Below are 24,061 nucleotides of genomic sequence, written 5' to 3'. Positions count from 1 at the left end.
TTGCAGGCATCCTTATCTATAGGCCCCCTGGTCTCAGGTCTGCTTTCACCGCCGAACTCTTTGAAATACTGGAACCCTTCATTGATAAGCCTAATTTTCAACTTGGTGATTTCAATTTCCATTTGGAAAACTCCATTTCGGCCGACACTATATCCTTGGTGGATTCGCTGGCCTCCTGCGGGCTCTTACAAATAGTGGGAAGTCCTACCCATTCTGCCGGCCACACTCTGGATGGAGTATTTACCAATGATTCTAGGTTGAAAGCAGACCTCCCCCTTCCTCTCTCCTGGTCAGATCATAAGGCAGTCCCTATAGATTTTACATTTTGTCTACCCTATGTGCCTTTAAAGGACAAGAATAACTGGGTTTCGAAAAGGAATTACAGAGGCTTGAATAACGAGTCCCTTGGCCCTCTTATCTCCAAACTTAAGTTCTCCTCCAATTCTGATATTCATGTTGCTGCCTCTGAGCTTGCCACTACCATCTCGAAGGCTGTTAACATCTTAGCCCCAGCTAAGCCTTACTATTGCGCCAGGAAACGACCGTCGGCCCCCTGGTACTCAGACGCCCTCAGACTGCTCAGGCAGGGGTGTAGAAGGCAAGAAACGGTCTGGAGAACCCATCTTGACCCCGACGAAAGGACTAAACACAAAGACCTTATTAAAGAATATAAGACCGCAGTCCTGGCCGAAAAACAGTCATATTTTACTAAGCTTAACACCTCCCTCAGCTCTCCCAGCGAAATATTCAAAATTGTAGACTCTTTATCCTCTGTTCAAGACCCTGATCCCATTGTTGCATCTCAAGAACTCTGCGATCAGATCTCCACATTTTTTCATACCAAAATTGTGGACATCTATACTACCTTAGAAGCCCTCAATCGTACCCCCGCTCTACCCCCCTGGCAGGAGCAGACTTCTGTTCCTCGCGGAAACCTATCCAACTTTCCTCCCCTTACCTTCGAAGCTCTCTATAAACTCATGACAGACAAATCTGGATCCCCCTGGACCCCTCCCCTTTAAGAATTCTGAAAAATTGTAGAGGTCTTGCTTCCCCCGCTTCTTGAAGTAATGAATCTGGCAATCTCCAATGGTGCTTTCCCTGCACCCTGGAAAATGGCCATTGTCAAGCCCCTCCTAAAAAAGGCCACTATGGACCCTGGGATCCTAAAGAACTTGCGCCCTATTTCCCTTCTCCCTGCTCCTGCTAAGATGCTCGAGGCCCACCTCAATCACCATCTCAGTGCCTTCCTCGATAATTCTAGCCTGCTAGATCCTTCTCAGCATGGCTTTCAGAAGGCTCACAGCACAGAATCAGCGCTCACAGTGGTAGTCAACAACATCCACACTAAGGTCGACAGTGGTCAGACGACCCTTCTTATCCTGCTAGACCTTACAGCCGCCTTTGACACCCTTTCTCCCACTATTCTGGCCACCCGTCTTAGTGAGATGGGAGTGGATGGGTCCGCTTTGAGCCTCCTAACTTATTTTCTTAGTCAGCGTGAATAAAGGGTAAAAGTGGGTGACTTACTCTCCTCCGCCAAGCCTCTGCAATGTGGGGTTCCTCAGGGCTCATCTTTGAGCCCCACCCTTTTCAACATATATGTGGCCCCTCTTGCTAGGCTTGTAAGATCTTTTGGATTGGAAGTCTTGTCGTACGCTGACGACACCCAGATTATGGTCTCCCTCTCACAATCTGTGGAGAACACGGCCTCAAATTTCAGGAATTGTATGGAAGCAGTGGCAGGCTGGATGACCTCTAATTTCCTCAAATTAAATGGGGAAAAGACCGAGGTCCTCATCTTTAGAGGTAAACAAGATGTCTGGTCGGCCGACTGGGGGCCCACTGCCCTTGAACATGTCCCAAGCCCTCCCTTGTTGCTCGTAATCTGGGTGTTATCCTCGACACCACACTCTCCTTCGATAAGCAAGTTAACAGGACTGTTTCTACCTGCTGTGGTGTCTTAAGGATTCTGAGAAAACTTACACACTATTTCTCCCCGGAAGCACGTAAACAAGCCTCGGTGGCTCTCATCTCCCCTCGTCTGGACTATTGTAATGCCCTTTACTTGGGCATAAGCAAAAGACTGGTCCATCGCTTACAAGTTGTCCAGAATGCAGCAGCAAGGTTTGTTATTGACGCTCCCAGGCAGTCCTCAGGATCCTTGATTAGAAAGAACCTTCACTGGCTTCCTGTGCAAGCCAGGATAAACTTCAAGGTTCTAGTTCTTACCTTCCGTGCTCTTCACGGATCCGGTGCAGAAGACATTAGGTCTCTTGTGTCCTTCTACACCCCGGCAGGACCCTGCGGTCCGCAAATAAAAACCTTCTGTCTGTCCCTTGAACCGCCAGGGCCAGATGGGGAGGGAAGGCTTTTTCATCCCTGGCCCCGAAACTCTGGAACTTGCTTCCTGCAGAACTCAAGGGCCTGGTGTCCCTAGATCTGTTCCGTAAAGGTCTAAAAACTTGGCTCTTCGCAGAAGCCTACCTGTAACCCTTCATCTGTTTTCACTTCTCACTCAGCCGTTTTCCATCTTATGCACCTTGATGCCTCCGGGCTAAGTCGCGCAATACAAATTCCTCATTCATTCATTCATTCATTCATTCATTCATTCATCCATTCATTCATTCATTCATTCATCCATTCATTCATTCATCCATTCATCCATTCATCCATTCATTCATTCATTCATTCATCCATTCATCCATTCATCCATCCATTCATTCATTCATCCATTCATCCATCCATCCATTCATTCATTCATCCATTCATCCATTCATCCATTCATTCATCCATTCAGGTACCATGGTCTTCTGGCCCAATCTGGAGCCATCACGATGACATGGGCCAGGCTGTTCATGATCTTTTTCAGAATCGGAGGCAGGAACGGGAAGGCATACAGAGGCCTCATGTTCCATTCCAGCCGGAATTTATCAGCCACTGCATACTCTTGCAGAAAAAGCAATGCATAAAATGATCAACACTACACAGGGGGAGGAGCCAAGCAGGTGACCGAAATGGCCGCATAGTCGCTCGGCTCCCGGAGCCCTCTCGCCCCGCACATACATCCTGACACTTATCCTGAGCCGTAACGGCATATTTCAGAAGACAAAGGAAAGCTCTCCCTTACCGTTTGCTTTTGGGGCTTCTGCGTGGGCAGACCCGAAGAAATGTCCCCGACTGTTCTGCGGCCTTCACGGAGCTGGGACCGGGGTGTCGAGCGAGAGGAGCAACCGGCCGCGACTGTCACAACAGCGGCCATTGGTGGAGGTGTGGTGTCGGCCGGTGGGCTCCGGAGGTGTGCTGGGCCGATGGAGGCGGCGGTGATTCAGTCCGTCTAGCGGAGTGCCTTGTGTGGGTGCGTGGCGGTGCAGGATCGAGGGGGGCACATGAAATTTGGCCCCCTTCTCGGTCTTGTGTCCGGGCATAACAAACGGCTTCCCCCAGAATCGGCGGGCGGCTCCTGAAGAGCGGCAGCAAATTTGTTTAGCCCTTTGGTGGTTCTTTGCTGGATAGCCTGCCTAGACTTTCTGGGTCCGCACTGTACATCCTGTTGAGCCCTGGTGTAGGGCCTGGTCCCGGGGTGAGGTGAAGGACGAGGCCGGATCAGCTAAGATGGCGGCTGTCACCCTCCTACGCAGCTTACATCCGAATGGAAAAGCCGCTGTGCGGGAGTGTTCGGGGGTCTGGCGGCACGAGACTGAGCCCTCGTCCCAAGATATATTGGTTGCTCTAACGACCCTGCATGCGGCCCTGATCCATGGCGCCCAAGATCTGGGACGAAGGATGTCCGCCATTGTTGTCCCGACATTCCATACGGACACATCTCGATCTCAAGGAAACGCCGATGTGCCTGCCCCAATGTCGGTGAAGAATGCTTCTGCTATGTCTATGTTCGTTGAGACGCTGGAAGACCCGGCTCAAGAGATCGCCTTGGACAGCTTTGTAGTACGCATGAGTGATTCGTTGGGGCGTATGTATACCTGATCAGCGGCCGGGGGAACAACGCCGGTCTATGTCTTGGGCTGCCCAGGTGACATCTCAGTGCTTGCCGTATGGAGTGACTTTTTCCTTGGATGGTGAAACTGTGTTCGGACTTGAAGCTCTTTTCGGTGTCGATACCGACTCAGATGGATTTTCCTCATGCACATTCGGCTGGGTTTTGGTTGCTGCAGTCCCATGGAGTAATACGCGGCTCAGTCCGCCCGGGTCGCCTGGACCCTACACGCAGCTTTGTGTGCCGATTGTGAAACGGACGTATGTTGGTGCTATTGATAGGAAAGGCCAAGGGTGACACTGTCTATGATCCGGTGGACTTACTGATGGCTGATGGTGATTTAGGGGACATTCGGCGGGGAGTTTATTGATGGTGCCTTCAATGCTTAATGTTTTCCGTGGCTATTCTGATTATGCTTCTAGGATGTTTACCGGGGCGGGGTGGGGCCGAGTGGCGAGATCGAGGGCCCTTCTCCACTTTTTCTTTCCTTCTTTTCTTCTTTCTCTTCCTTTACTATATTTCGGGTCTCTCATTTAGGGAGACAGGCACGCTGCGGGGGGGGGGGGGGGGGGGGGGGTAGGCTGTGGCCTTCTGCAGGCGTGCAGGGTGAGGGGTAGGGGGATGGGGGTTGTTACTTTCTCTGTCTTTGTTTCTATGGCCCTTTTGTCTTTCTTCCTGGTTGGTGTCGTCATTTTTCATGTTTCCTGCAATATGTTTCGATTTGAGGGGAGGGGCGTGTGAGAAGTTGGCCCGATATGCAGCATTCGCTATTCTAGCGACCACTATGTATCGTTCCAAACGACCCTTATGGTGATTGGTTGTAAGTCAACCTTAGACCAGCTATCCTAGTAGCGTGGATACGAGCAGTCTTCGGGCTAAACTCTAGAGGGCGTTTTAAGCCAGCTGTAATACCATCACATACCCCTTGAATACCAAGTGAAAGGACACCACACAAGTGTTATGAAAATAAACAGTATATTTATTAGAATCACAACAGCCCTGTACTCTTTATGAGGACAGGGTACTAAGCACAGAACAAAAGCTCTTAGAAAATACTTCAAGTGCACAATTAAAACAAGTGCCAGAGGGCACGGAAAGTTTAGTGGTCTCGGGCGGACCCGATAAGGCAAGTCGGAAGCGAGGGACTCGGGACCCTAGAGTAAGGAGGCTATGCAGGCACCGAAATGCCGAAGTTACCTAGCCACGAGGGCTGCGGCTGCACAAGTCTTACAGGCGTCGGGGGTCTTCGCTGACGAGCCAGGAGCCGGAAGAAAAGGAGTTGCTGGCCGGCGACCAGTGATGAATAGTTCGTAGAGATCCAAGCCTGGATCAGTGATCGTTGATACCTGAAAGCAGAGGGGACCAAGTTCGTACTACTGGCCAGTAGTCAGAGGGTACCAGGAAGGCACCGGATGGCCGTCCCTCGACTAGGTGAGTGGGCGACGCTAAGCTCTGCAGTCTCACGGACCAGGAGGCGTTGTCGGCGACCAGGATGGAGGTGCGAGCTGTCCCACGAAGGTTGATGCTGTCGGCGTCGCTGGGCCCAGGATTGGGGCAACAAGCCTTGGCAGATTTCAGGGCCACGTGGTGGGCCTAAAATGGCGTCTTGAGTGGACTAGGAGGGTCCGGGGTGCTCCTCTTGGAAAAGGGAGCAAGGGCCGGTCTGGAGCAACCAGACCAGCAGCGTTGGTTGTCGGATGTCGTCAAAGAAGGGCACAAGCCAGCGGCTAGTGACCAGACAACGTGCTGAGCAGCGAGCAGAAGGGCCCCACGCAGATCGTGGAGATGCTGGGAGACTGCACTTCGGTTCTGGAGCTACTCAGGGTCGGGGCTTCTCGGACCCCAGAGCACTCACCAGAGAATTGCTTCGATGGTCGTGCTGATTAAGAAAGCGTGCAGGTTTTGATGATGGCCGGTCCCTCGAGGTCTCGTCACACCCACAGATCTCAGCTGAGCTGACGACGTGGGTAGAGGTCAGAGGTGCCAGGGAAGCCGGTTCTCGTCGAGCTGGGTCGTCGGATCCTTGAGGAAGGACTTGCAGCAAACCGCAGAGTTCTTAGATGGTGCCTGCGGATGCAGGGTGACTACTCCTTAGACACAAGGGAGAAATCTTGAGAAGAGTCTCGAAGTCCTTTCGTAGAAAGTATTCTTGATTCAAAGATGATCTAATTTGGAAGGGTCCCCGCTCCGGCCTTTATCCTAAAGAAAGGGGTGGGTACATGACTAGGTCCTGCCCTAAGGGTGGGACCAGGAAGGGGGGTAGTTACACCCCTCTCCCCTGCTGGACTGTCCCCAAGTCAGGGGCTGCGCGCCCCTAGAACTGGTTTTAGCCGGCAGATGCGTAGTGAGCACCGGGGTGCCACTCCGCAGTCACCTTCTTGCAAAGCCCTACCTACCCAGAATACACAAACCCTGTCTGGGACGGTGCTAACACCGCCCTTGACAGGAAACCCTTTGTCCAAGCTCTCCTCGCTAGAAGGACTCCCAGCAGCAGGAGGTCAGACTCGTGTCTGTGGTGGCAGCGTCCATTTTGTGGAGCTGAGGCTTCAGTTAACTTTAACCGGGGTTCCCAGTTACGTACATGTCGTGTCCCTCTAGAAGGGCGGAATGCTAACCTCGTCGCCAGAATTGGTGAGGGGGCAGCATCCCGATTCGTATGACACCTTACTCGACATGTCTTGATAACGCGATACCGAAGTTACCGATATGATACGCGTTATCATGGAACAGCCATTGGGTCTTGGTTCCGCAAGCTGCAACCGGGCTCGGCTCGTGCCAGAGCCCAATTCACACGGTTCCATGCACTCTGCCTTCAGGATTGTCAAGGCCTGCCATAGGAGTGACTGAGAGGAACTCGGGTGTCCATTTTAAGGTTAGGTATAGGGCTACTACACCTACAGCAACGGGCGAGTACGCCACGTGGCCCCAGCTGTCGTGCAGCCAGTTGTGTCAGATTTAGATGGCCATCCAGGGGTGGCATAGTACATGCTTCAGCCCCTGGTAGGCCCTGGGTACACCGATGCCCTGAGTTACAGGGTCTGACAGGGTGGCACAGTTCCAATTGGGTAATGCACCTAAGGTACACATATCAATTTAGCGAGAGAACAGCTAGGCTGTGGGTCTGATTGGCAGGCCCACAGCCCGAGAAAGTCGTAAACCAGTGAAACAAAAGCAAAAAGTCCGGGTGATCATAGGATTGCAGACCCTACTCTCCTACAGGGCGTAGCTTGCTATGGAATGGGTTTGTGGTCACATTTGTCCTGACTCTTATACCTTACTCCCAATACTTAAATTGTGTATGCGTTATTTGCGGATTCCCTGATTCAGGCTTGTTATCGTAGGACCATGTATGACTGTACGGCACTGATCCTTAGTTTTCTTATCATAAAATGAACCTTCATGAATCCTGAATATCGGCCACTACGCCTGCATACGTGTCATATCCTGGACGTTTGTTATACCCCGGTTCTTGGCTGCTCTGTTTTTTCTACATTGATTGCTGTACTTATGACTTGGCTAGCAGCCGGCCGGGATAGTTGTAGGCCCATATTTGTATCTGCTTGAAGTAATAATAAAGGTTCACAAAAAAAAAAAATAACTTTACACGTTCTCAGCAGTGGAAAAACATCTTTCCAGGGTTCTCCCTATTGTTGGAAGATGCCCTGTTCCACCTTTGGATGTCAATGCCACTCGTAATCTGCCAGACGCCACATACTTTATTAGTCCATGCTGGCATTCAGTGTCTCTGCTAGGCGGTTCATGATAAGAAAAACATCCTGGCACTCCACCCACCACCAGGTGCACATGAGGCCAAGAAGCCTCAGAACTGGTCTCACTATGGTCAAGGGGAACTTGGAATGGCACTGTCGTTGACGGGGTTCTTGAGGTGCGAGACAGAGCTTGTGACTCAAAAGACTTAATTGAAGAAAAACACGTTTAAAAATTCAAAGTCATGTGTATCTACAGCCACACATGCTGCAACCAATACGATCTGTCACAAAACTTAAAATACGTTCTCCTGATATCTAAAGAGTTTGAGTGAAGAGCTTAAAGCAAGGCTTTGGGAAGTGGTTGACAAAACAAAATCAAAATGGGTTCGCTCTCTGGTCCCGGATCAGCTTACCAGTAACCGGAAAAAAATACTTAAAACAGGCTTACTATCTTGTGGGCTACTGGCAGCTCTCCAGATACCTTTAATGACTCTTGTATGCAGCCCAGCCTACTAAATGCAAAGTTTTTGCTTGGTTGAATTAATATATTTGAACAAAAACTGCAAAGTGAATTTTCAGTACTCATAAGAGGATGTTTTGAGAAAAATAGTTGAATTTTCAAAATATTTGTTTCAACCGGATATTTGAGTGATAAATGATGTGACCCTTCTGGATAACCTGGCCAATCTAGGACTCAAACAACTTGTAGACACCCCCACCCACTACGCCGGACACACGCTCGACCCTATCTTCACCTCCAGCAAGCACATCTCCTTCGATCACACCACAGCTCTCCATTGGACGGACCACAGCTGCGTTCACTTCAACTACAAAAAGTCCATGACCCACAACCCCCCACAACCTATTCCGCGAAGAAATTGGAACAAAATCACCACTGAACAACTCTTCACATCGCTTCACCAAAACCCCCCCCACCAAATCATCGACCCAAACCAAGCAGCCACTAACCTCACCCAATGGATCACCCATAGCGCCGACGAACTTGCACCCTTGAAAAACCATCTAATCAAGCAAGGTAGCAAAAAAGCCCCCTGGTTCAACGATGACCTTAAGAAATCCAAGAAGTTCTGTTGTACTCTCGAGAAAACCTGGAGAAAAAACCCAACCACTGATAACCTAGCCACCTTCAAGAACGCCACCCGCAAACACCACCAACTAATCCGATCCACCAAGAAATCAGCATTCAAGGATCGACTTCACAACAATGCCCAAAACAGCAAGGAACTATTCAACATCGTCAAAGAATTTACTAACCCCACCGCCGGCACCAACGACATTTCTCCCTACCAAGACCTCTGCGACTCTCTATCCTCATTCTTCCACAACAAAATCGCCGAAATACATAACAGCTTTGAAAACCAGTCCGAAGACTTGTCCACTCCACCCACGTCCGATCCAACACCGCCCTCAAACATCCTTTGCGCCTGGAACCCAATCACCACCGAAGACACCATCCGCCTGATGAACTCCATCCACTCACGAGCGCCAACCGACCCATGTCCCCACCACATTTTCAACAAAGCATTCTCCATCATCGCACCCCATCTCCGCGATGTCATCAATTGCTCCTTCAACTCCGCTACCTTCCCGGAAATCTGGAAACATGCCGAACTCAGCGCCCTTCTGAAGAAACCCACAGCAGACCCCACCGAACTCAAGAACTACTGCCCCATCTCGCTCCTCCCATTCCCCGCTAAAGTCATTGAGAAAGCAGTCAATAGTCAGCTCGCCACCTTCCTCGAATCCAACAAATCCCTCGACCCTTCACAGTCCGGCTTCCGAGCCAAACAGTACCGAAACCGCCTTCATCGCAGCAACAGACGACATCCGAACACTACTGGACAACGGAGAAACAGTTGCCCTCATCTTACTTGACCTCTCCGCAGCCTTCGACACAGTCTGTCATAGCACCCTCATACAACGACTCAGCAACGTCGGAATACAAGGAAAAGCATTGGAATGGATCATATCGTTCCTTGCCGGAAGAACCCAGAGAGTCCGCCTCCCCCCCTTCAAATCAGAGGCCACCGAAGTCATCTGTGGAGTACCACAAGGATCATCACTCAGTCCCACCCTCTTCAACGTATACATGAGTCCCCTCGCATCCATCGCGCGCCAACACAACCTCAACATCATCTCCTACGCAGACGACACCCAGCTGATCCTCTCCCTCACCAAAGACCCGAACACCGCCAAAACCAACCTACACGAAGGAATGAAAGAAGTAGACGGGTGGATGAAGAACAGCTGTTTAAAACTGAACTCGGACAAAACGGAAGTCCTCATCTTAGGCTCATCCCCCTCGGCCTGGGACGACTCTTGGTGGTCACCAGCCCTGGGAACCGCACCCACACCAACGGATCACGCACGCAACCTGGGCTTCATCCTGGACTCCTCCCTCTCGATGACCAGACAAGCAATGCCGTCTCATCATCCTGCTTCAACATCCTACGCATGCTCAAAGAAGTCTTCCGCTGGATCCCCACTGAAACAAGAAAGACGGTCACCCACGCACTGGTCACCAGCCGACTGGATTACAGAAACACCCTCTACGCCGTAACCACAGCCAAACTACAGAAAAAACTTCAACGCATCCAAAACGCATCAGCCAGACTCATACTAGATATCCCTCGTCAAGCTCACATTTCCGGCCACCTGAAAGATCTCCACTGGCTCCCCATCAACAAGAGAATAACGTTCCGTCTCCTCACCCACGCACACAAAGCCCTCTATGACCTAGGACCCGAATGCCTCAACACGAGACTGTCCTTCTACACATCCACCCGCCAACTACGATCTTCCAATCAAGCCCTCGCCGAAATTCCGCGCATCCACAGATCCACCATGGGGGAAAGATCCTTCTCCTACTTAGCGGCCAAGATCTGGAATTCTCTCCCCACCCACCTCCGCCTTACTCAGAACCACCTCTCCTTCAGAAAGCAAATAAAAACTTGGATCTTCGATAAGTAAATGCATCGCCTCCCCAAGCGCCTTGAGACCCTCTGGGTGAGTAGAGCGCTATATACATTTCTGAACTTGAACTTGACATTTGTGAGACTTTTTACTATTTTAATGATTAACTTGAGTGTCTATGGCTGTTATGTATTAACTATACTGAGAGATTCCAAAATAATTAAACATTTTTTACATTACTGCTGGCAACTATGCCTGAAGCATGGAGGTGACCACTGCTGGTAAATATGCACGGGTTGGCCACTAATTTAATCTTGTTGGATGTTGTCACTTTTACAACACTAATAATATTACCACCTCAGGGTGATTTTCAATGAACACAAGTAGATATTACAGAAAAGGTCATAGACCCATGAACTAGAATTGGTAGAGTGTGCTGCATTAAAGGAGGCATCCAGCTACATGCCATATTTTTCTCAATTCTCTTTTTAAAAAAAGTTTCTGAAAAAGTTTGTTTGTCACTATTTAATGACTTTTTAAATTAAAATGTGCTGCTTTGCGGAGTAGAAAATGGCTTTCTGAGAGAAAAGTATACATTTATATTGTGTGAAGTGTTTGTGTTGTGACAATTCAGTGCTTAACATTATCAATATAGAGATACTGAGGGAGAAATGACTTTGCGTTTCCCCTTTACAATGGATGGATATTTTAAAGCTGCCATGAAGTAAATCTTACCAGTAGAAGACTTAAAACGGTACACTTTGATGGTTTTAAACTACTTTCTACCCAAAATATATAGAAGTAAAAGCATTTTGCAGTATGTAAAGTAGTACTCCTGTGGTATGCTTCTACATACTCTTACATGCTGTTTTAAATTGGCACCCAAAGGCATCAAAAATGGGAATAAAATAGGAATATTTAGGGAATGTCCATAAACAATTAGTACAAAGAGAAAGTACTGTGCCCTCATTTCACTTTTACTAGTAGGCAGTTGGCCATTTTGGGGTCGATTTAAAAAGGCATGTAAGAGTACATAAATGAGTAGTGCTATTTCCCATACTTACAAATGATTTTGTGAATGAGACACATAGGTAAACTAATTAAACAGCTGTTAAATAACTTGAAATGGGAGATGGGCTAAAGCTACTCTCAATCATTTTGTGAAAAGGATCTGCAGGTGATAAAATCTAAAACAACTTACTGTAGAGAGAGAAAAGATATACACAGTCACATAGCGATTCCTACCCTGAGAACGGCCTAGATCAAGCTATAAATGTTAGTAATTTTGAATACAACCGGTCCCTCAACAAGGTTAAAAAAATTGCTTCATCAGCTATGCAAATTTTCAGATGCTTTGATCAAGTTCTCAACTTAGATCTTAAAAAAAACAAAAAAGTGTGGCTTATTTTTAGATCAAGGAGGTTTCTAGAGTTCCTTTCCACTTTTTCCCGACCCAGTAAAGGTCTGTACTCAAACCTACTAACAATTTCAGTTTTAAAAACAGATGGCATGAGAACGTAAAGCTTGGGAATCTATAGGAGTCATGCTCAAACCAATGAATTCATCAATACGCGCAAAAAAAATTGAGATGCCAGTTATGGTCTGGGCTATGAAGGTGTGAATAATTTGCAATTATTTCATCAAATGTAAAATATTAAAACACCTATTACAAACTGGTGTGCTCTATTAGCTAGCTTTATCTAATACATGAAATCAGGCACAGCTCGAGGGAGCCTTTCAATTTTTCAACATTTCATCAAAGGACTTATGATTTTAAATGAATAAGGAGATGACCCAACATTCCATGAGAAATCTAGATTGTAAAATACACTGTAAATGGTTCTACCAGGATATGCTTGAATAAAAAGAACATTAATTTGGTGGACTTATAAAAGTATGTATATGACTGCACTAATCACTTCATACTAACCTTTTTCCACTTCCAAAAATAAAGGTGTTTCATCTTGTGGAGCTTTGTCGGGTTCTTGTGGGGGAACAACCATGGCAAGTGCATGCATTGGAACACGTGGAACCTAAAAATGATAAAGGTTTACAATATAAAAAAAAACAAATATTCAAACATGATGCTATGAAAGCTTTTAAATTAAAAGGAAATTAATTAGAACTTTTAATCGGTTATTGATGTGATGTGATGTGATGTGAAAGGCATTTGTAAAGCGCAGCATACACTATACAGTTTCTTGGCGCTGGGGCAGAGAAGGACGGTGGGCACCGCCTGGACAGGACAAGGGAGTGCACAGCAGCAACAGGGAAAAAAGAGAAAAAAGAACGTAGAAGAAGAAAACATTTTAATTGTACGCAATGCGAAACAGATAAGTCTTAAGGAGGGATCTAAAACGGGTATAGGGAGAAGAAAGCCTTATGTCCAATGGGAGGGCATTCCAGAAAGATGGGGCAAGGAATGAGAATATTAAACCTCCCCATTTCTTACGCTTGACTCTCGGGACTTTGAGTAGAGCCGAGTGAGCCGAGCGAAGATTGCGAGAGGGGACATAGGGATGAATGAGGGAAGAGATGAAGGTAGGACCTAGGCCAGCCAGAGATTTAAAAACATGGCAGCCCAGCTTGAATTTGAAGCGTTCAGAAACAGGGAGCCAGTGCAGAGATCTTAGCAGGGGACGGACGTGATGGTGCCTCAGTTGATGGAAGATAAGGCGCCCGATTCTGGACAAGCTGCAAACGTTTGAGTTGATAATCTGGGATGCCTATGTACAAGGAATTGGCGTAGTCAATCCTAGAGACGACTAACGCCAAGAGGGCTAAGGTAAGAGCCTCGGTGGTAAGAAACCGCACGATTTTCCGAATTTTGCGCAGTTGGAAAAAACAGGAGGAGACAGTGGCATTTATCTGGGGCTTCATCGAAAGATCTTTACTGATGATAACCCTCAGACTTTTGGCTGAGTCAACTGGACGAGGGGGAAGACCCAAGCTAGCAGGCCAGAAATTGGAATTCCAAGAGTTGGAAGGCCCCCCAACAAGAACCAATTCGGTCTTGTCTGGGTTAAGCTTAAGGTGATTTGCCCCCATCCAGTTGCTGATGTGACAAAGGGTGGCTTGAAAATCTGAGGCCGACTGGTCCGAGGGGTCGATGTTGAAGACCAGCTGGATGTCATCCGCGTAGTTAAACGCGGTGACATTCCTATCTCGGAGAGACCGGATCAGGGAGGTTCGGTATAAATTAAAAAGGAGCGGGGATAAAGAAGAGCCCTGCGGCACGCCACAGGTCAACCCCACCCTGTCAGCGGAGAACTGGGAAAGCCGGACCGCTTGTTGGCGGCTGGTGAGAAACGAGCGAACCCAGTCCAGGGCAGTGCCCCTGATGCCAGCCTGCCTGACACGGTCGACCAAGATGACATGGTCGACCGTGTCAAAGGCGGCCGACAAATCCAGGAGCACTAGGGCCTGACTGATGTTAGAATCGGCCCCCCTACGCAGTTCTTCCATGACAGAGTATGACCATCTCTGTAGAGTGGGCAGGTCTAAACCCGGCCTGTTGAGTCGAGAAAATGAGACTGCTCAACAAACGAGCTCAAGATGTTAGTGACGTGAGACTCGAGCACCTTGCTGAGGTAGGAAAAGAGGGAGATAGGGCGGAAGTTGCTCATAATCGTGGGATCGGCTGTAGGTTTCTTTAAGATAGGCACTACCTCGGCTGCCTTAAAAGAGCTAGGGACTAGGCCAAGAGTGAGGGAATTATTCAGGAGTGCCAAGGGGGGGGCTGGGCAAGCAATGAAGGCCTCGCGTAGGATCTTGGGAGGGCAGCAATCAGTGGGAGACCCTGAGGTGACTTTGCTTAGAAGAGCGGAGAAGTCCGCCTCCAGAATGAGGGGGATCTGAGTGAGAGAGTGGGGGTTGAGGGAGTCAGCAAGGGACCCGGGAGAGTCAGATAAGGGCGACACCGAAATGCTGTTTTTGATTTTTCAATCTTTTCAACAAAAAAGTAATTGAGAGAATCACAAAGCCCCTGTGAAGGGAGAGGTTTAATGGAGACCCTGTCTGGGTGAGACAGTTCCTCCACAGGGCAATAAAGCTAAAGTGTGTCAATGTTCTTCACAGATATGCGCCATTTGTCAACAAATTATTTGATTTTCCAAGAGGCATTACACACAAAAGATATTAATTATATCGGAAAAGTTTGCAATCAATATAATTGTCAAAGAAATACTGCATTATAAAGTTTGTTAACAGCAAATAAGTCAATTTGAAAAAGGTCATTCAAAACAGATTCTGAAAATATTTCAGTTGAAAATGATTCACTAACTTTCTTCTGCAATATTACAAACCACTGATGTTAATTAAAACATGCATTATCACTACCTGAGATTGATCAGAAGACGGGGTGATCTGAGATAAGTCTGATGCTGAAACTGGCAGAATATTATTGGGATAATCCAGCAAATAGGAAACAACATTAGTGTGACCACCCTTTGCGGCCTCTATCAGCATTGTGGAACCATCCTGTTGCAAGAAAAAAAAAAAGATGCTATAAACCTTTCACCCTATACATGCCTCAAAGCAAGATTTAAGACAAAACACAATTTCTTTGTCTAAACAAAAATGAAACAAACTTAGAGGGTTATTACCTTTAGCCTGTGGGTAGGGTCTGCACCATGTGCCAAAAGAAGCTCCACAACTGCAAGATGACCTCCTGCACATGCCAGTGACACAACTGTGTGATCATTGTTCGCAGTTGATCTATTCATATTCGCACCTTGACAATAAAAAGATTTTCATAACATATCAAAACTCTTAGTTTGTCATTTCATTTCCAATCTACTACCAAATTAGTGCCTGCCAATTATGTATTGCTTCTTAAAGAGGTGATGAGGCAGTTCAGTTGCACAAACATGCAATAACTTACCTTTTAAGTGAAACTGCCAATTAAAGGGCTGAATACTGGATATTATGATGATCAACATTATTAGAACTAAGCTATGATAGGCCACAGTAGAAAGTAGAAACTGAGGAGTTCTGACTCACATGAGACAGACACAGAGAGCAACGCTAGCCAACTTTGTACCACTCAACAGCCAGAAAGGAAAAACGAACCTAGTGTTCATTTACCCATGTGCAATTTTAGGTTGTATATGGGGGCTTACCCATCCCACTATTTTGAACAGTTTTAGTGCTTTTCTTATAGACAGAACTAAACATTGACTGAAGGAGACAAGCGCCTGGGTCCAGTGTGAATCAGTCTGAAAATCTTTTGAGCACGTCAAATGTTTTACAAAGGACAACGTATTTGAATGACAGTCAAGAATGTGCTGGCATACAGCACAATAGTACAGCTCCAATAGTGATATTTGTATTGGGGCAACATTTTCTGATTCCAATTAGATGAATGTGGCACCTCTATGCATTGACTGGAGTAGACTACTGCAATGTTTTCAGAGTGAAATTGACTGCAGAGTACTTGGACAACATGAGGAAACCTTCAAGAAATGTGTGAAGGCCCCTCAAAATAGTTCTAGAAGAACAAGTTACTTGCCTTCGGTAACGATATATCTGTAAGAAACAGTAGATAGTATTAGATTCCTTACCTTAGAATATCCCCAGGCGTCAGACTGGATCCGGAAATTTTTGCGTAGCAGTACCCTTGAGCATCGGTAGGCGTCGTCTGCAGCTCCGCGTCCGTCGTCGGCGCCGTGATGACGTCGAAGTACTTAAGACGCCGCCTCCGAGCGCTGATGTCAGTTCTTAGACGCAGCTTTTCCGCACCAGAAACGCAGAGACATGTCAAAAACCAACACTGGTGCCATTGAAACTAGGGCCCTGAAAGGACATGACCTTAATCCTAGATATCGGTTCGCAGAACGGGGAGGATGGGTGGGGCGGTAAGGAATCTAATACTAACTACTGTTTCTTACAGATATATCGTTACCGAAGGTAAGTAACTTGTCCAGCTGAAAGAAACAGATTAGTATTAGATTCCTTACCTTAGAATAGATACCCCAGCAATACCAACCCCGGTGGTGGGTCTGCGAACCAATAATCACACCAGAAAGTCCTGGAGGACAAAACGGCCGAAGAAGCCATCCCTCCGGACTTGGCTGTCCAGGCAGTAGTGTTTCGCAAACGTGTGCAGCGATGCCCACGTAGATGCCTGACAGATGTCCTGCAAGGGGACACCCCGGCCCAGGGCAGTGGTAGCCGCTGTGGCCCGAGTGGAACCCAACAGGAGGCTCCTTCTTTGCCAAGGAGTAACAAGCCTTGATACACAAGACGACCCACCGAGAGATGGTCCGCTTGTGCACCGCCTTTCCCTTCTTAGCGCCCACATAACCAACAAAGACTTGGTCATCCACCCGGAACTGGCGAATGCGATTCAGATAAAACGAGAGCGCACGTTTTGGGTCCAGACGATGGAGCCGCTCTTCTTCCTTTGAGGGATGCGGAGGCAGAAAGAAGGTGGGCAAGGTGATATACTGCCCGATGTGGAAGGCCGTGACAACCTTGGGCAGGAAAGAGGGTCTAGTCCGCAACACAACCTTGTCCGGATGGACAGAAAAGAAAGGAGGTTTGGATGAAAGAGCCTGGAGCTCACTCACTCTCCTGGCAGAGGTGATGGCAACCAGGAAAGCAGTCTTCAAAGTAAGAACTCGGATAGGACAGTTGTGAAGTGTCTCACATCAGATAAGTAAGAACCAGGTTCTAGTCCCACTGAGGCATCACAAATGGAACAGGTGGAAACGTGACTTGAACAAAGATGGTTGATCAGGCAGCCTTAGAAAGGCCGAAAGGGCAGAAAGGTAGCCCTTGATAGTGCCCAGAGCAGAGCCCTGCTGGACAAGAGAACGAAAAAAGAGAAGAACCTCAGAAAGAGGGGCAGAGAGAGGATCCACAGCCTTTGCTGTGCACCATGCCACAAATCTGTTCCACCTGCAAGCGTATACCAACTTTGTGGAGGGACGCCTGGCTGCCAGAAAGATAACAGACTTCAGGACGCAAGTTAAAGGCCTCAATTGTCGCCGCTCAATCTCCAAGCATGGAGGTGGAGACTGGACAGGTTCGGGTGGAGGACTGTTCCCATCTGCTGCGACAGAAGGTCCTAATGAAAAGGCAGACGAACCGGGGGATCAACTGACATACTGAGTAGCTTGGGATACCAGTACCTTCGTGCCCAGTCTGGAGCCACAAGGATGACTTGGGCCCGGTTGCGCCTGATCTTCTTCAGCACTCTGGGCAGAAGTGGTATAGGCGGAAAGGCGTACAACAGACTGCAACTCCACTCGCGACGAAAAGCGTCTCCGAGCGAGTGCCGCCTTGGAAATTCCAACGCGCAGAACTGATGACATTACGCGTTCTCTTCTGTGGGGAATAGATCTAACCAAGGCTCTCCCCACTGCAGAAAGAGACCTTGCGCCACGTCCGAGTTCAGTCGCCATTCGTGATCCATCATGCACCGGCGGCTGAGTTCGTCCGCCCTGGCGTTCAGAGAACCTGCCAGGTGTTGAACCACCAGGGTCACGCCCTGATATTCCAGCCACTGCGAGAGGCGCAGAGCCTCCTGGCAGAAGGTCCACGACCCCACCCCGCCCTGTTTGTTGCAGTACCACATGGCGGTGGTGTTGTCCGTGAACACCTGCACTACACTCCCCCGGACAGAGGGGAGGAATGCCTTCAATGCAAGATGTATCGCCTGCAGCTCCATAAGGTTGATAAGGAGCCGGGACTCTGCCGGAGACCAAAGGCCTCTGATCTCCGCCTCTCCCATGTGGCCTCCCCAGCCCTGGAGGGACGCGTCCGTCACAACTACGTGCTTCGGTTGGGGAAGGGAGAAGGATCTGCCGCTGACCCAATCGCGGTCCGTGAGCCACCACTGCAGCTGTCTCACAGTGCCCTCCGAGATCAGTACATGGTCGGACAGGTTGCCCTGATGCTGGGCCCACTGAAACTTCAGGTCCCACTGCAGAGTCCGCATCCGCCATCGGGCGTGTTGCACCAGAAGGATGCAGGAGGCCATCAGCCCCAGAAGCCGCAGCATCAACCTGACAGATTAGGGATAAAGGCTGAAAGATCGGAATCAGAGCCTGAATATCCCGAACCCGCTGCTCGGTAGGATAAGCCAGAGACTGTGCCGAGTCGAGAACCGCTCCGATGAAGAGGAGCTTTTGAGAGGGACACAGGTGTGACTTCGGCACATTGATTGAGAACCCCAGCAGGTGCAGGAGGCCCACCGTCCTCTGGAGGTGGCTGACGACTGTCTGGGACGAGCCTGCCTTCAACAACCAGTCGTCGAGGTAGGGCAAGACTGAAACCCCTAACCTGCGCAGATGAGCTGCGACCACCACCATCACTTTCGTGAACACCCGTGGGGCGCTGGTAAGGCTGAAGGGGAGCACGGTAAACTGAAAGTGCTCGTGACCTACCGTGAACAGCAGATAGCGTCGGTGGGCCGGCAGGACGGGGATGTGGAAATAAGCGTCCTGCAAGTACAACGCCACCAGCCAGTCTCCTGGGTCCAGGGCAGCTAAGACCTGAGCCAGTGTCAGCATTTTGAACTTCTCCTTCCGGAGGAGCCGTTCAAGTCCCGTAGTTCCAAGATAGGGCGTAGGCCCCCTTTGCCCTTCTTGGGTACCAGAAAGTAGTGGGAGTAGCAACCACATCCTACTTCTGGCCCAGGATCGCGCTTGATGGCCCCCTTGGCCAAGAGGGCCGTAACTTCCTCCTGCAGAAGTTGCAAATGATCCCCCGACACGCGGTGGAATTGCGGTGGCATGGCTGAAGGGATCATCTCGAAGGGGAGGGAGTAGCCCCTTCGGACAATTTGCAGCACCCACCTGTCTGATGTGACAGTGCGCCAGTGGAAGTGGTGATGGCGAACTCTGCCCCCCGCTGGCGTCACATGGGACTGAAAGCACGGACTAGGAGGGTTTTGAGGCGGATGCTGCAGGGGTAGGTGTGGATTGGCCTCGCCGTTGTTCCCGACCGCATCCACAGCGGTTTCCACGGCCGCCACCGCATTGGTAAGTAGTCTGCGGTGCGTGGCTGGCAGCACGTGTGTGAGCACCCCTTCCTTGGCCAAGAAAGGAGCGAAAGGCACCCGATTGCTGGCGCGGGGCCGAGAGGCCCACGGACTTGGCCGTAGCCCTGGAGTCCTTAAAGCGTTCAAGCGCATGGTCTGCATTGCTGCCAAACAGGCGACGGCCATCAGACGGCATGTCCATGAGGGTATTCTGGACATCGACCGAAAAGTTGGCAGACCTCAACCAGGCGTGGAGACGAATCGCCACCGTCGTTGCCATCGCTCTGCCCAGTGAGTCGGTTGTATCCAGCCCACACCGGATGTAATAGTGTGCTGCATCTCGACCCTCCACAAAGGCTTGGGCGAGTTTAGCCTTGAGCTCCGCCGGGCATTGTGGCAGTACGTCCGCGACCGTGTCCCACAGAGAGTGGGTGTAACGGCCCAAGAAGCATGCAGTGTTGGAAGACCGCAGTCCCAAACTGAGGGAGGAGAATACCTTCTTGCCGTATTGCTCATACCTCTTGGATTCCCGATCGGGTGGAGCAGACGGGAATGCGTTCTGAGAGTTGGAGGCCTGGATGACCAGGCTCTCGGGGGTGGGATGGGTGGACAGGAAACAAGGGTCGCCGGGGGGTGGCGTCTGGACACGTTCCTATCTACAGGCGCACCTGTAAGGGCCTGGACCAAGTGCCCGAAAGAACGTCAGTCAAGGCCTCATTAAACGGCAGCAGAGGCTCGGCCGAGCTTGACTGCGGTTTAAGGACCTCAGTGAGGAGGTTAGTCCTCACGGCCGCGACGGGGAGCTCAAGGCCCAAGGCCTTGGCCGCCCGCGTCAACACCACACTGAAGGTTGCCCCCTCCTCCGTAGCCAAGGTAGGGGGTGAGACAAAGCCAGTGTCTGGCGAAGTGTCAAGACCACTGGCATCCCCAAGTTCACCTGTCCAGTCTTCTTGGGACTGACACTCACTTGTCAGAGGGTCCTCAGACCCCTTCCAATATACCTAATCACCCATGTTCTGAAATTCAGAGTTCTCAAAAGTTGGGGCCGGTTCATTGAAGTAAAACTCTCCAAGCGGCGTCAAAAGGGGCACCCAGCGGCGCCGTTCCGACGCCGGATCGAGGGAGGCATCGGGTACGGCGCCGCTAGAAGACTGCGCCGGAGGTGACACCCTAGGGACCGGCGCCGGTGAGGTCGTTAGGTCAACCTTTGACGACCCGGATCCGGAAGCGGATCTAGCGGGGCCCGAAGGCGCCGGCGAAGCACCCGCAGGCGTCTGGCAGAAGCACCCGACCCGCTAGGGCCACCAGACGGGTCCGCTGGACCCGAAGGTGCCGCGGAGCCCGTCGGAGGAGAGAGGGACCTCATGGCCATGAGGAAGCGCTCGATCTCCTCCAGCGTCGCTTGCGGCCCAGGGACCAGAGGGTATGGGGCAGGTCGCGACGCCGGCGACTCCGGAGCAGCGTGTGCTTACCTGAAGACTTCGAGCCTGAAGAGTGATGTCGACTCCCGGAGCTATGATGGCTCCAACCCCGCAACCAGTCCCTCAACCTCTGTCCAGACAGGGACCTCTCACGTCCCGGGGCCGACTGCCGGAGCTCGAGCCTAGCTTTCGAAGTCAGGGCTCGGCAGTCAGGACAAGCCTCATCGTCGTGGTCGACGCCGAGACAGTGAAGACATCGGCGGTGGAGGTCAGTGACCGACATCAGTCGGTCGCAGTCCTCACAGGGCTTGAAACCAGGCATCCCTACCGGCACCGTTCGGAGTCTAAGACTCGAAAAGGATCAAAAGGGATCACAAAAAAGTTTAGTCAAAAAGTGACTATAGTACCACTTTTTCCGGATCTGCGCTGCTGGCTCGGAAAAAAGAAGAACTGACGTCAGCACGCGGAGGCGGCGTCTAGGTACTCCGACGAAGTCCTCACGGCGCCCACAACGCCGACGACTGACGCGGAGCCGCAGACGACGCCTACCGACGCGCAAGGGTACTGCTACGCAAAAAATTCCGGGTCCAGTCTGACGCCTGGGGATATTCTAAGGTAAGGTATCTAATACTAACCTGTTTCTTTCAGATATGCTATACATACTTCTTAACAGTTTAATGATAATTTTCTGAATCTATAAGTAAATTCCTTGCCCTTCAGAAAGATAGGTAGAGGAAGCAATTCAAGAGGATAAAAAACTAACGCTGACCGAGGTGATAAAGTGAGCTGTCTATACTATAAAGGGCATGTCCGGATAGACATTCCCTTGTTCACATGAGTATAAAACAGACTGAGATGTGAACAAAAGGATCTGTTGCAAAGATTTGAATGCTGCAGCAAACAATTATATTTTTTATTATGTCATTGAAAGAATGGTGACAAGCATGGCAATCAACTCTGCAGATATGATGAGAATACTTTATGGATTCCCACAGTTCACCATGGGTAACAGAAAGATATGATACAAGCCACTGTATAAATTGGGGCCAATAAAACAGCGGTTGATTAAGTCTGAAGATTCTTCCCTCTAGAGAGAAACAGCATGCACACATGGAATGACAAACTGCACTGATCACATTACCTTTAACATACATACAATTAACTACTTTAACCCTACAAACTCTACACTTTACAGTACTGGCTCTACACATCGCTGTTCTGTATATACTGAAAAAATAAACCACCCAATTCATATTCAACCACCAAGCAATAAATACACCTCAAAATCAAATTATGTAACAAAGAGCAAGGAATTTTACAAATTACCTTTGCTAATGAGAAACTGAACAGTGCACAAATGGCCTGCTCTTGCAGCCTTCATTAAAGGTGTCCGTCCTCCTTCAGACTCGTGTTCCTGTTTGAATGTAAATAGTGTAATAGTGAAAGTCTCATAAAAAGAGTTCAGGTGGGAAAAACACATTAGTATTTTATATTTGATTAATTATCTACCATTTCTCTCAGAAAAATCTGTAAAGGCAGATTTCTCAGTAAACAGCTAGTAAAATATAAATAAAGCTATCAAATCCGCTGATTGGCACCCACTACTTTGACTGTTTACGCAAAGGCAATGTCAGTAGTTCTGGCCTTAAAAGACTGTTGTATGGTAAGGCGAACATTACAAGTAAACATGGAAATGAAAATGTACTTGTGTAGAAGCAAAGAATTATAAAATAATATTGGTGTAGGTTAAAATGTCAGGTGAAATTTGCACGTTCAAGCCAAAACTAAAAATCCATGTAGGTTAATGACTGCCCCTCTCCCTTCTGAGCTGCTACAAAAGAAAAACAACATAAATGATCTAGCTATCTAAGATGCTTTAATAACATTACGATGTCATGTGTGTGACCCCGAAAGTTTAGCCTCAGGTATCTGAGTAAACAAAATCACAGCTGTGTGGAGGGCAAACACGTTTTTGGAAGCACGCAAGTTCTGCCCAACCAAAACGTGCTCTTGGCGCCAACATGTGGGAGTAGCCAAAGCCCCTCTCTATTAATGCTCAAATAAAGTCTGGCTTGACAGCATAGCTGTCACCAGACAGTTAACAAGCATTGTCGATGCCAATAGGTCTGGCTTTAAAAGAAAGTTGCATGGTAACATGAAGCATTACAAGTAGATAGCATGGGAAAGGATATTTATTTGTGCAGAACAAAGAACTGTAGAATTATATTAGTAGTGGTGAAAAGGTTAGGAGACAGTTGCACTGTAGGTTAATGACTGCACTCCTCATCTGTACTGCAGCCAGAAAAACACCATAAACTGTCTAGTTATCCAAGACACTTTAATAGCATTACAATGTCATGTGTGTGCCCCTGAAAGTTCCGACTTCAGATAGCTGAACAAGGATGTGGAATTCCTATAGCCCGGGACAAGTAGGCTTAGTCACCTATAGCACAAACCCTTTGGCTGCCAGTTTACAGTACCACATTACGGATCAGGGAAGGGCATGGTCTACAGTTAACCTCATAAGTGCTGCGCCCAGTCCAACGGCCCCACTACCTCGGGAGTGCTGCCGTCGGCCGTTGGACGTTTCAACTGCACCTGCGCAATGGAACGTTCAGCACTGGAGCTGGACGTTCCATAGCTGCTAAGGTGTTAAGGTAATATGTGTGTCCATGTATTAATATTGTTCAAACTTGTATTTATTGCTCATTAATGCAAAGCATTTATTATTAGCGTGAGCACTAAAAGTAAATGTTGTAAGCTCGGCCTGCACTACTGACGGTGGCTCCAGTATAAATGTGTACACGTTTTCAAAGTTTAGTAAAATAAGGCTACTACAATGTTCCCAGAATGTTCTCTGATTGTATGCAAATATTATCAGAAGCTTGAAAGCAAGAGTGATTATTCTTTGCTTTCAAAACAAAATGTTTACCCAAAAAAATGCAAGTAGGAAAAAAAACATTTTGCTAAACTACTGTAAGATTTTAGGTACCATATCTTTGCAGCATCATTT

At 48.8% G+C, this 24,061-nt stretch overlaps 1 protein-coding gene across 3 annotated transcripts in view; it reads right to left on the bottom strand.

Annotated features, from left to right (window-relative positions):
* ANKHD1 (ankyrin repeat and KH domain containing 1) overlaps positions 1 to 24,061 on the bottom strand; it is a 1,478,908-nt gene that overhangs the window by 1,060,962 nt on the left and 393,885 nt on the right. For all 3 annotated transcript variants that reach the window (XM_086931463.1, XM_086931465.1, XM_086931464.1), the window contains exons 11-14: positions 22,375 to 22,462; positions 15,246 to 15,373; positions 14,980 to 15,120; positions 12,572 to 12,674 (exon numbers count right to left, since the gene is read on the bottom strand). In XM_086931463.1, the coding sequence (XP_086787589.1) occupies positions 12,572 to 12,674; positions 14,980 to 15,120; positions 15,246 to 15,373; positions 22,375 to 22,462 (460 nt within the window). The remainder of the gene's footprint in view (positions 1 to 12,571; positions 12,675 to 14,979; positions 15,121 to 15,245; positions 15,374 to 22,374; positions 22,463 to 24,061) is intronic.

Source organism: Lissotriton vulgaris, chromosome 7 (genome assembly GCF_964263255.1).
Source record: "Lissotriton vulgaris chromosome 7, aLisVul1.2, whole genome shotgun sequence".
NCBI classification, from domain to species: domain Eukaryota; kingdom Metazoa; phylum Chordata; class Amphibia; order Caudata; family Salamandridae; genus Lissotriton; species Lissotriton vulgaris.
The sequence above is the reverse complement of the archived record's forward strand: the minus strand, read 5'-3'. Positions and strand labels throughout refer to the sequence as shown.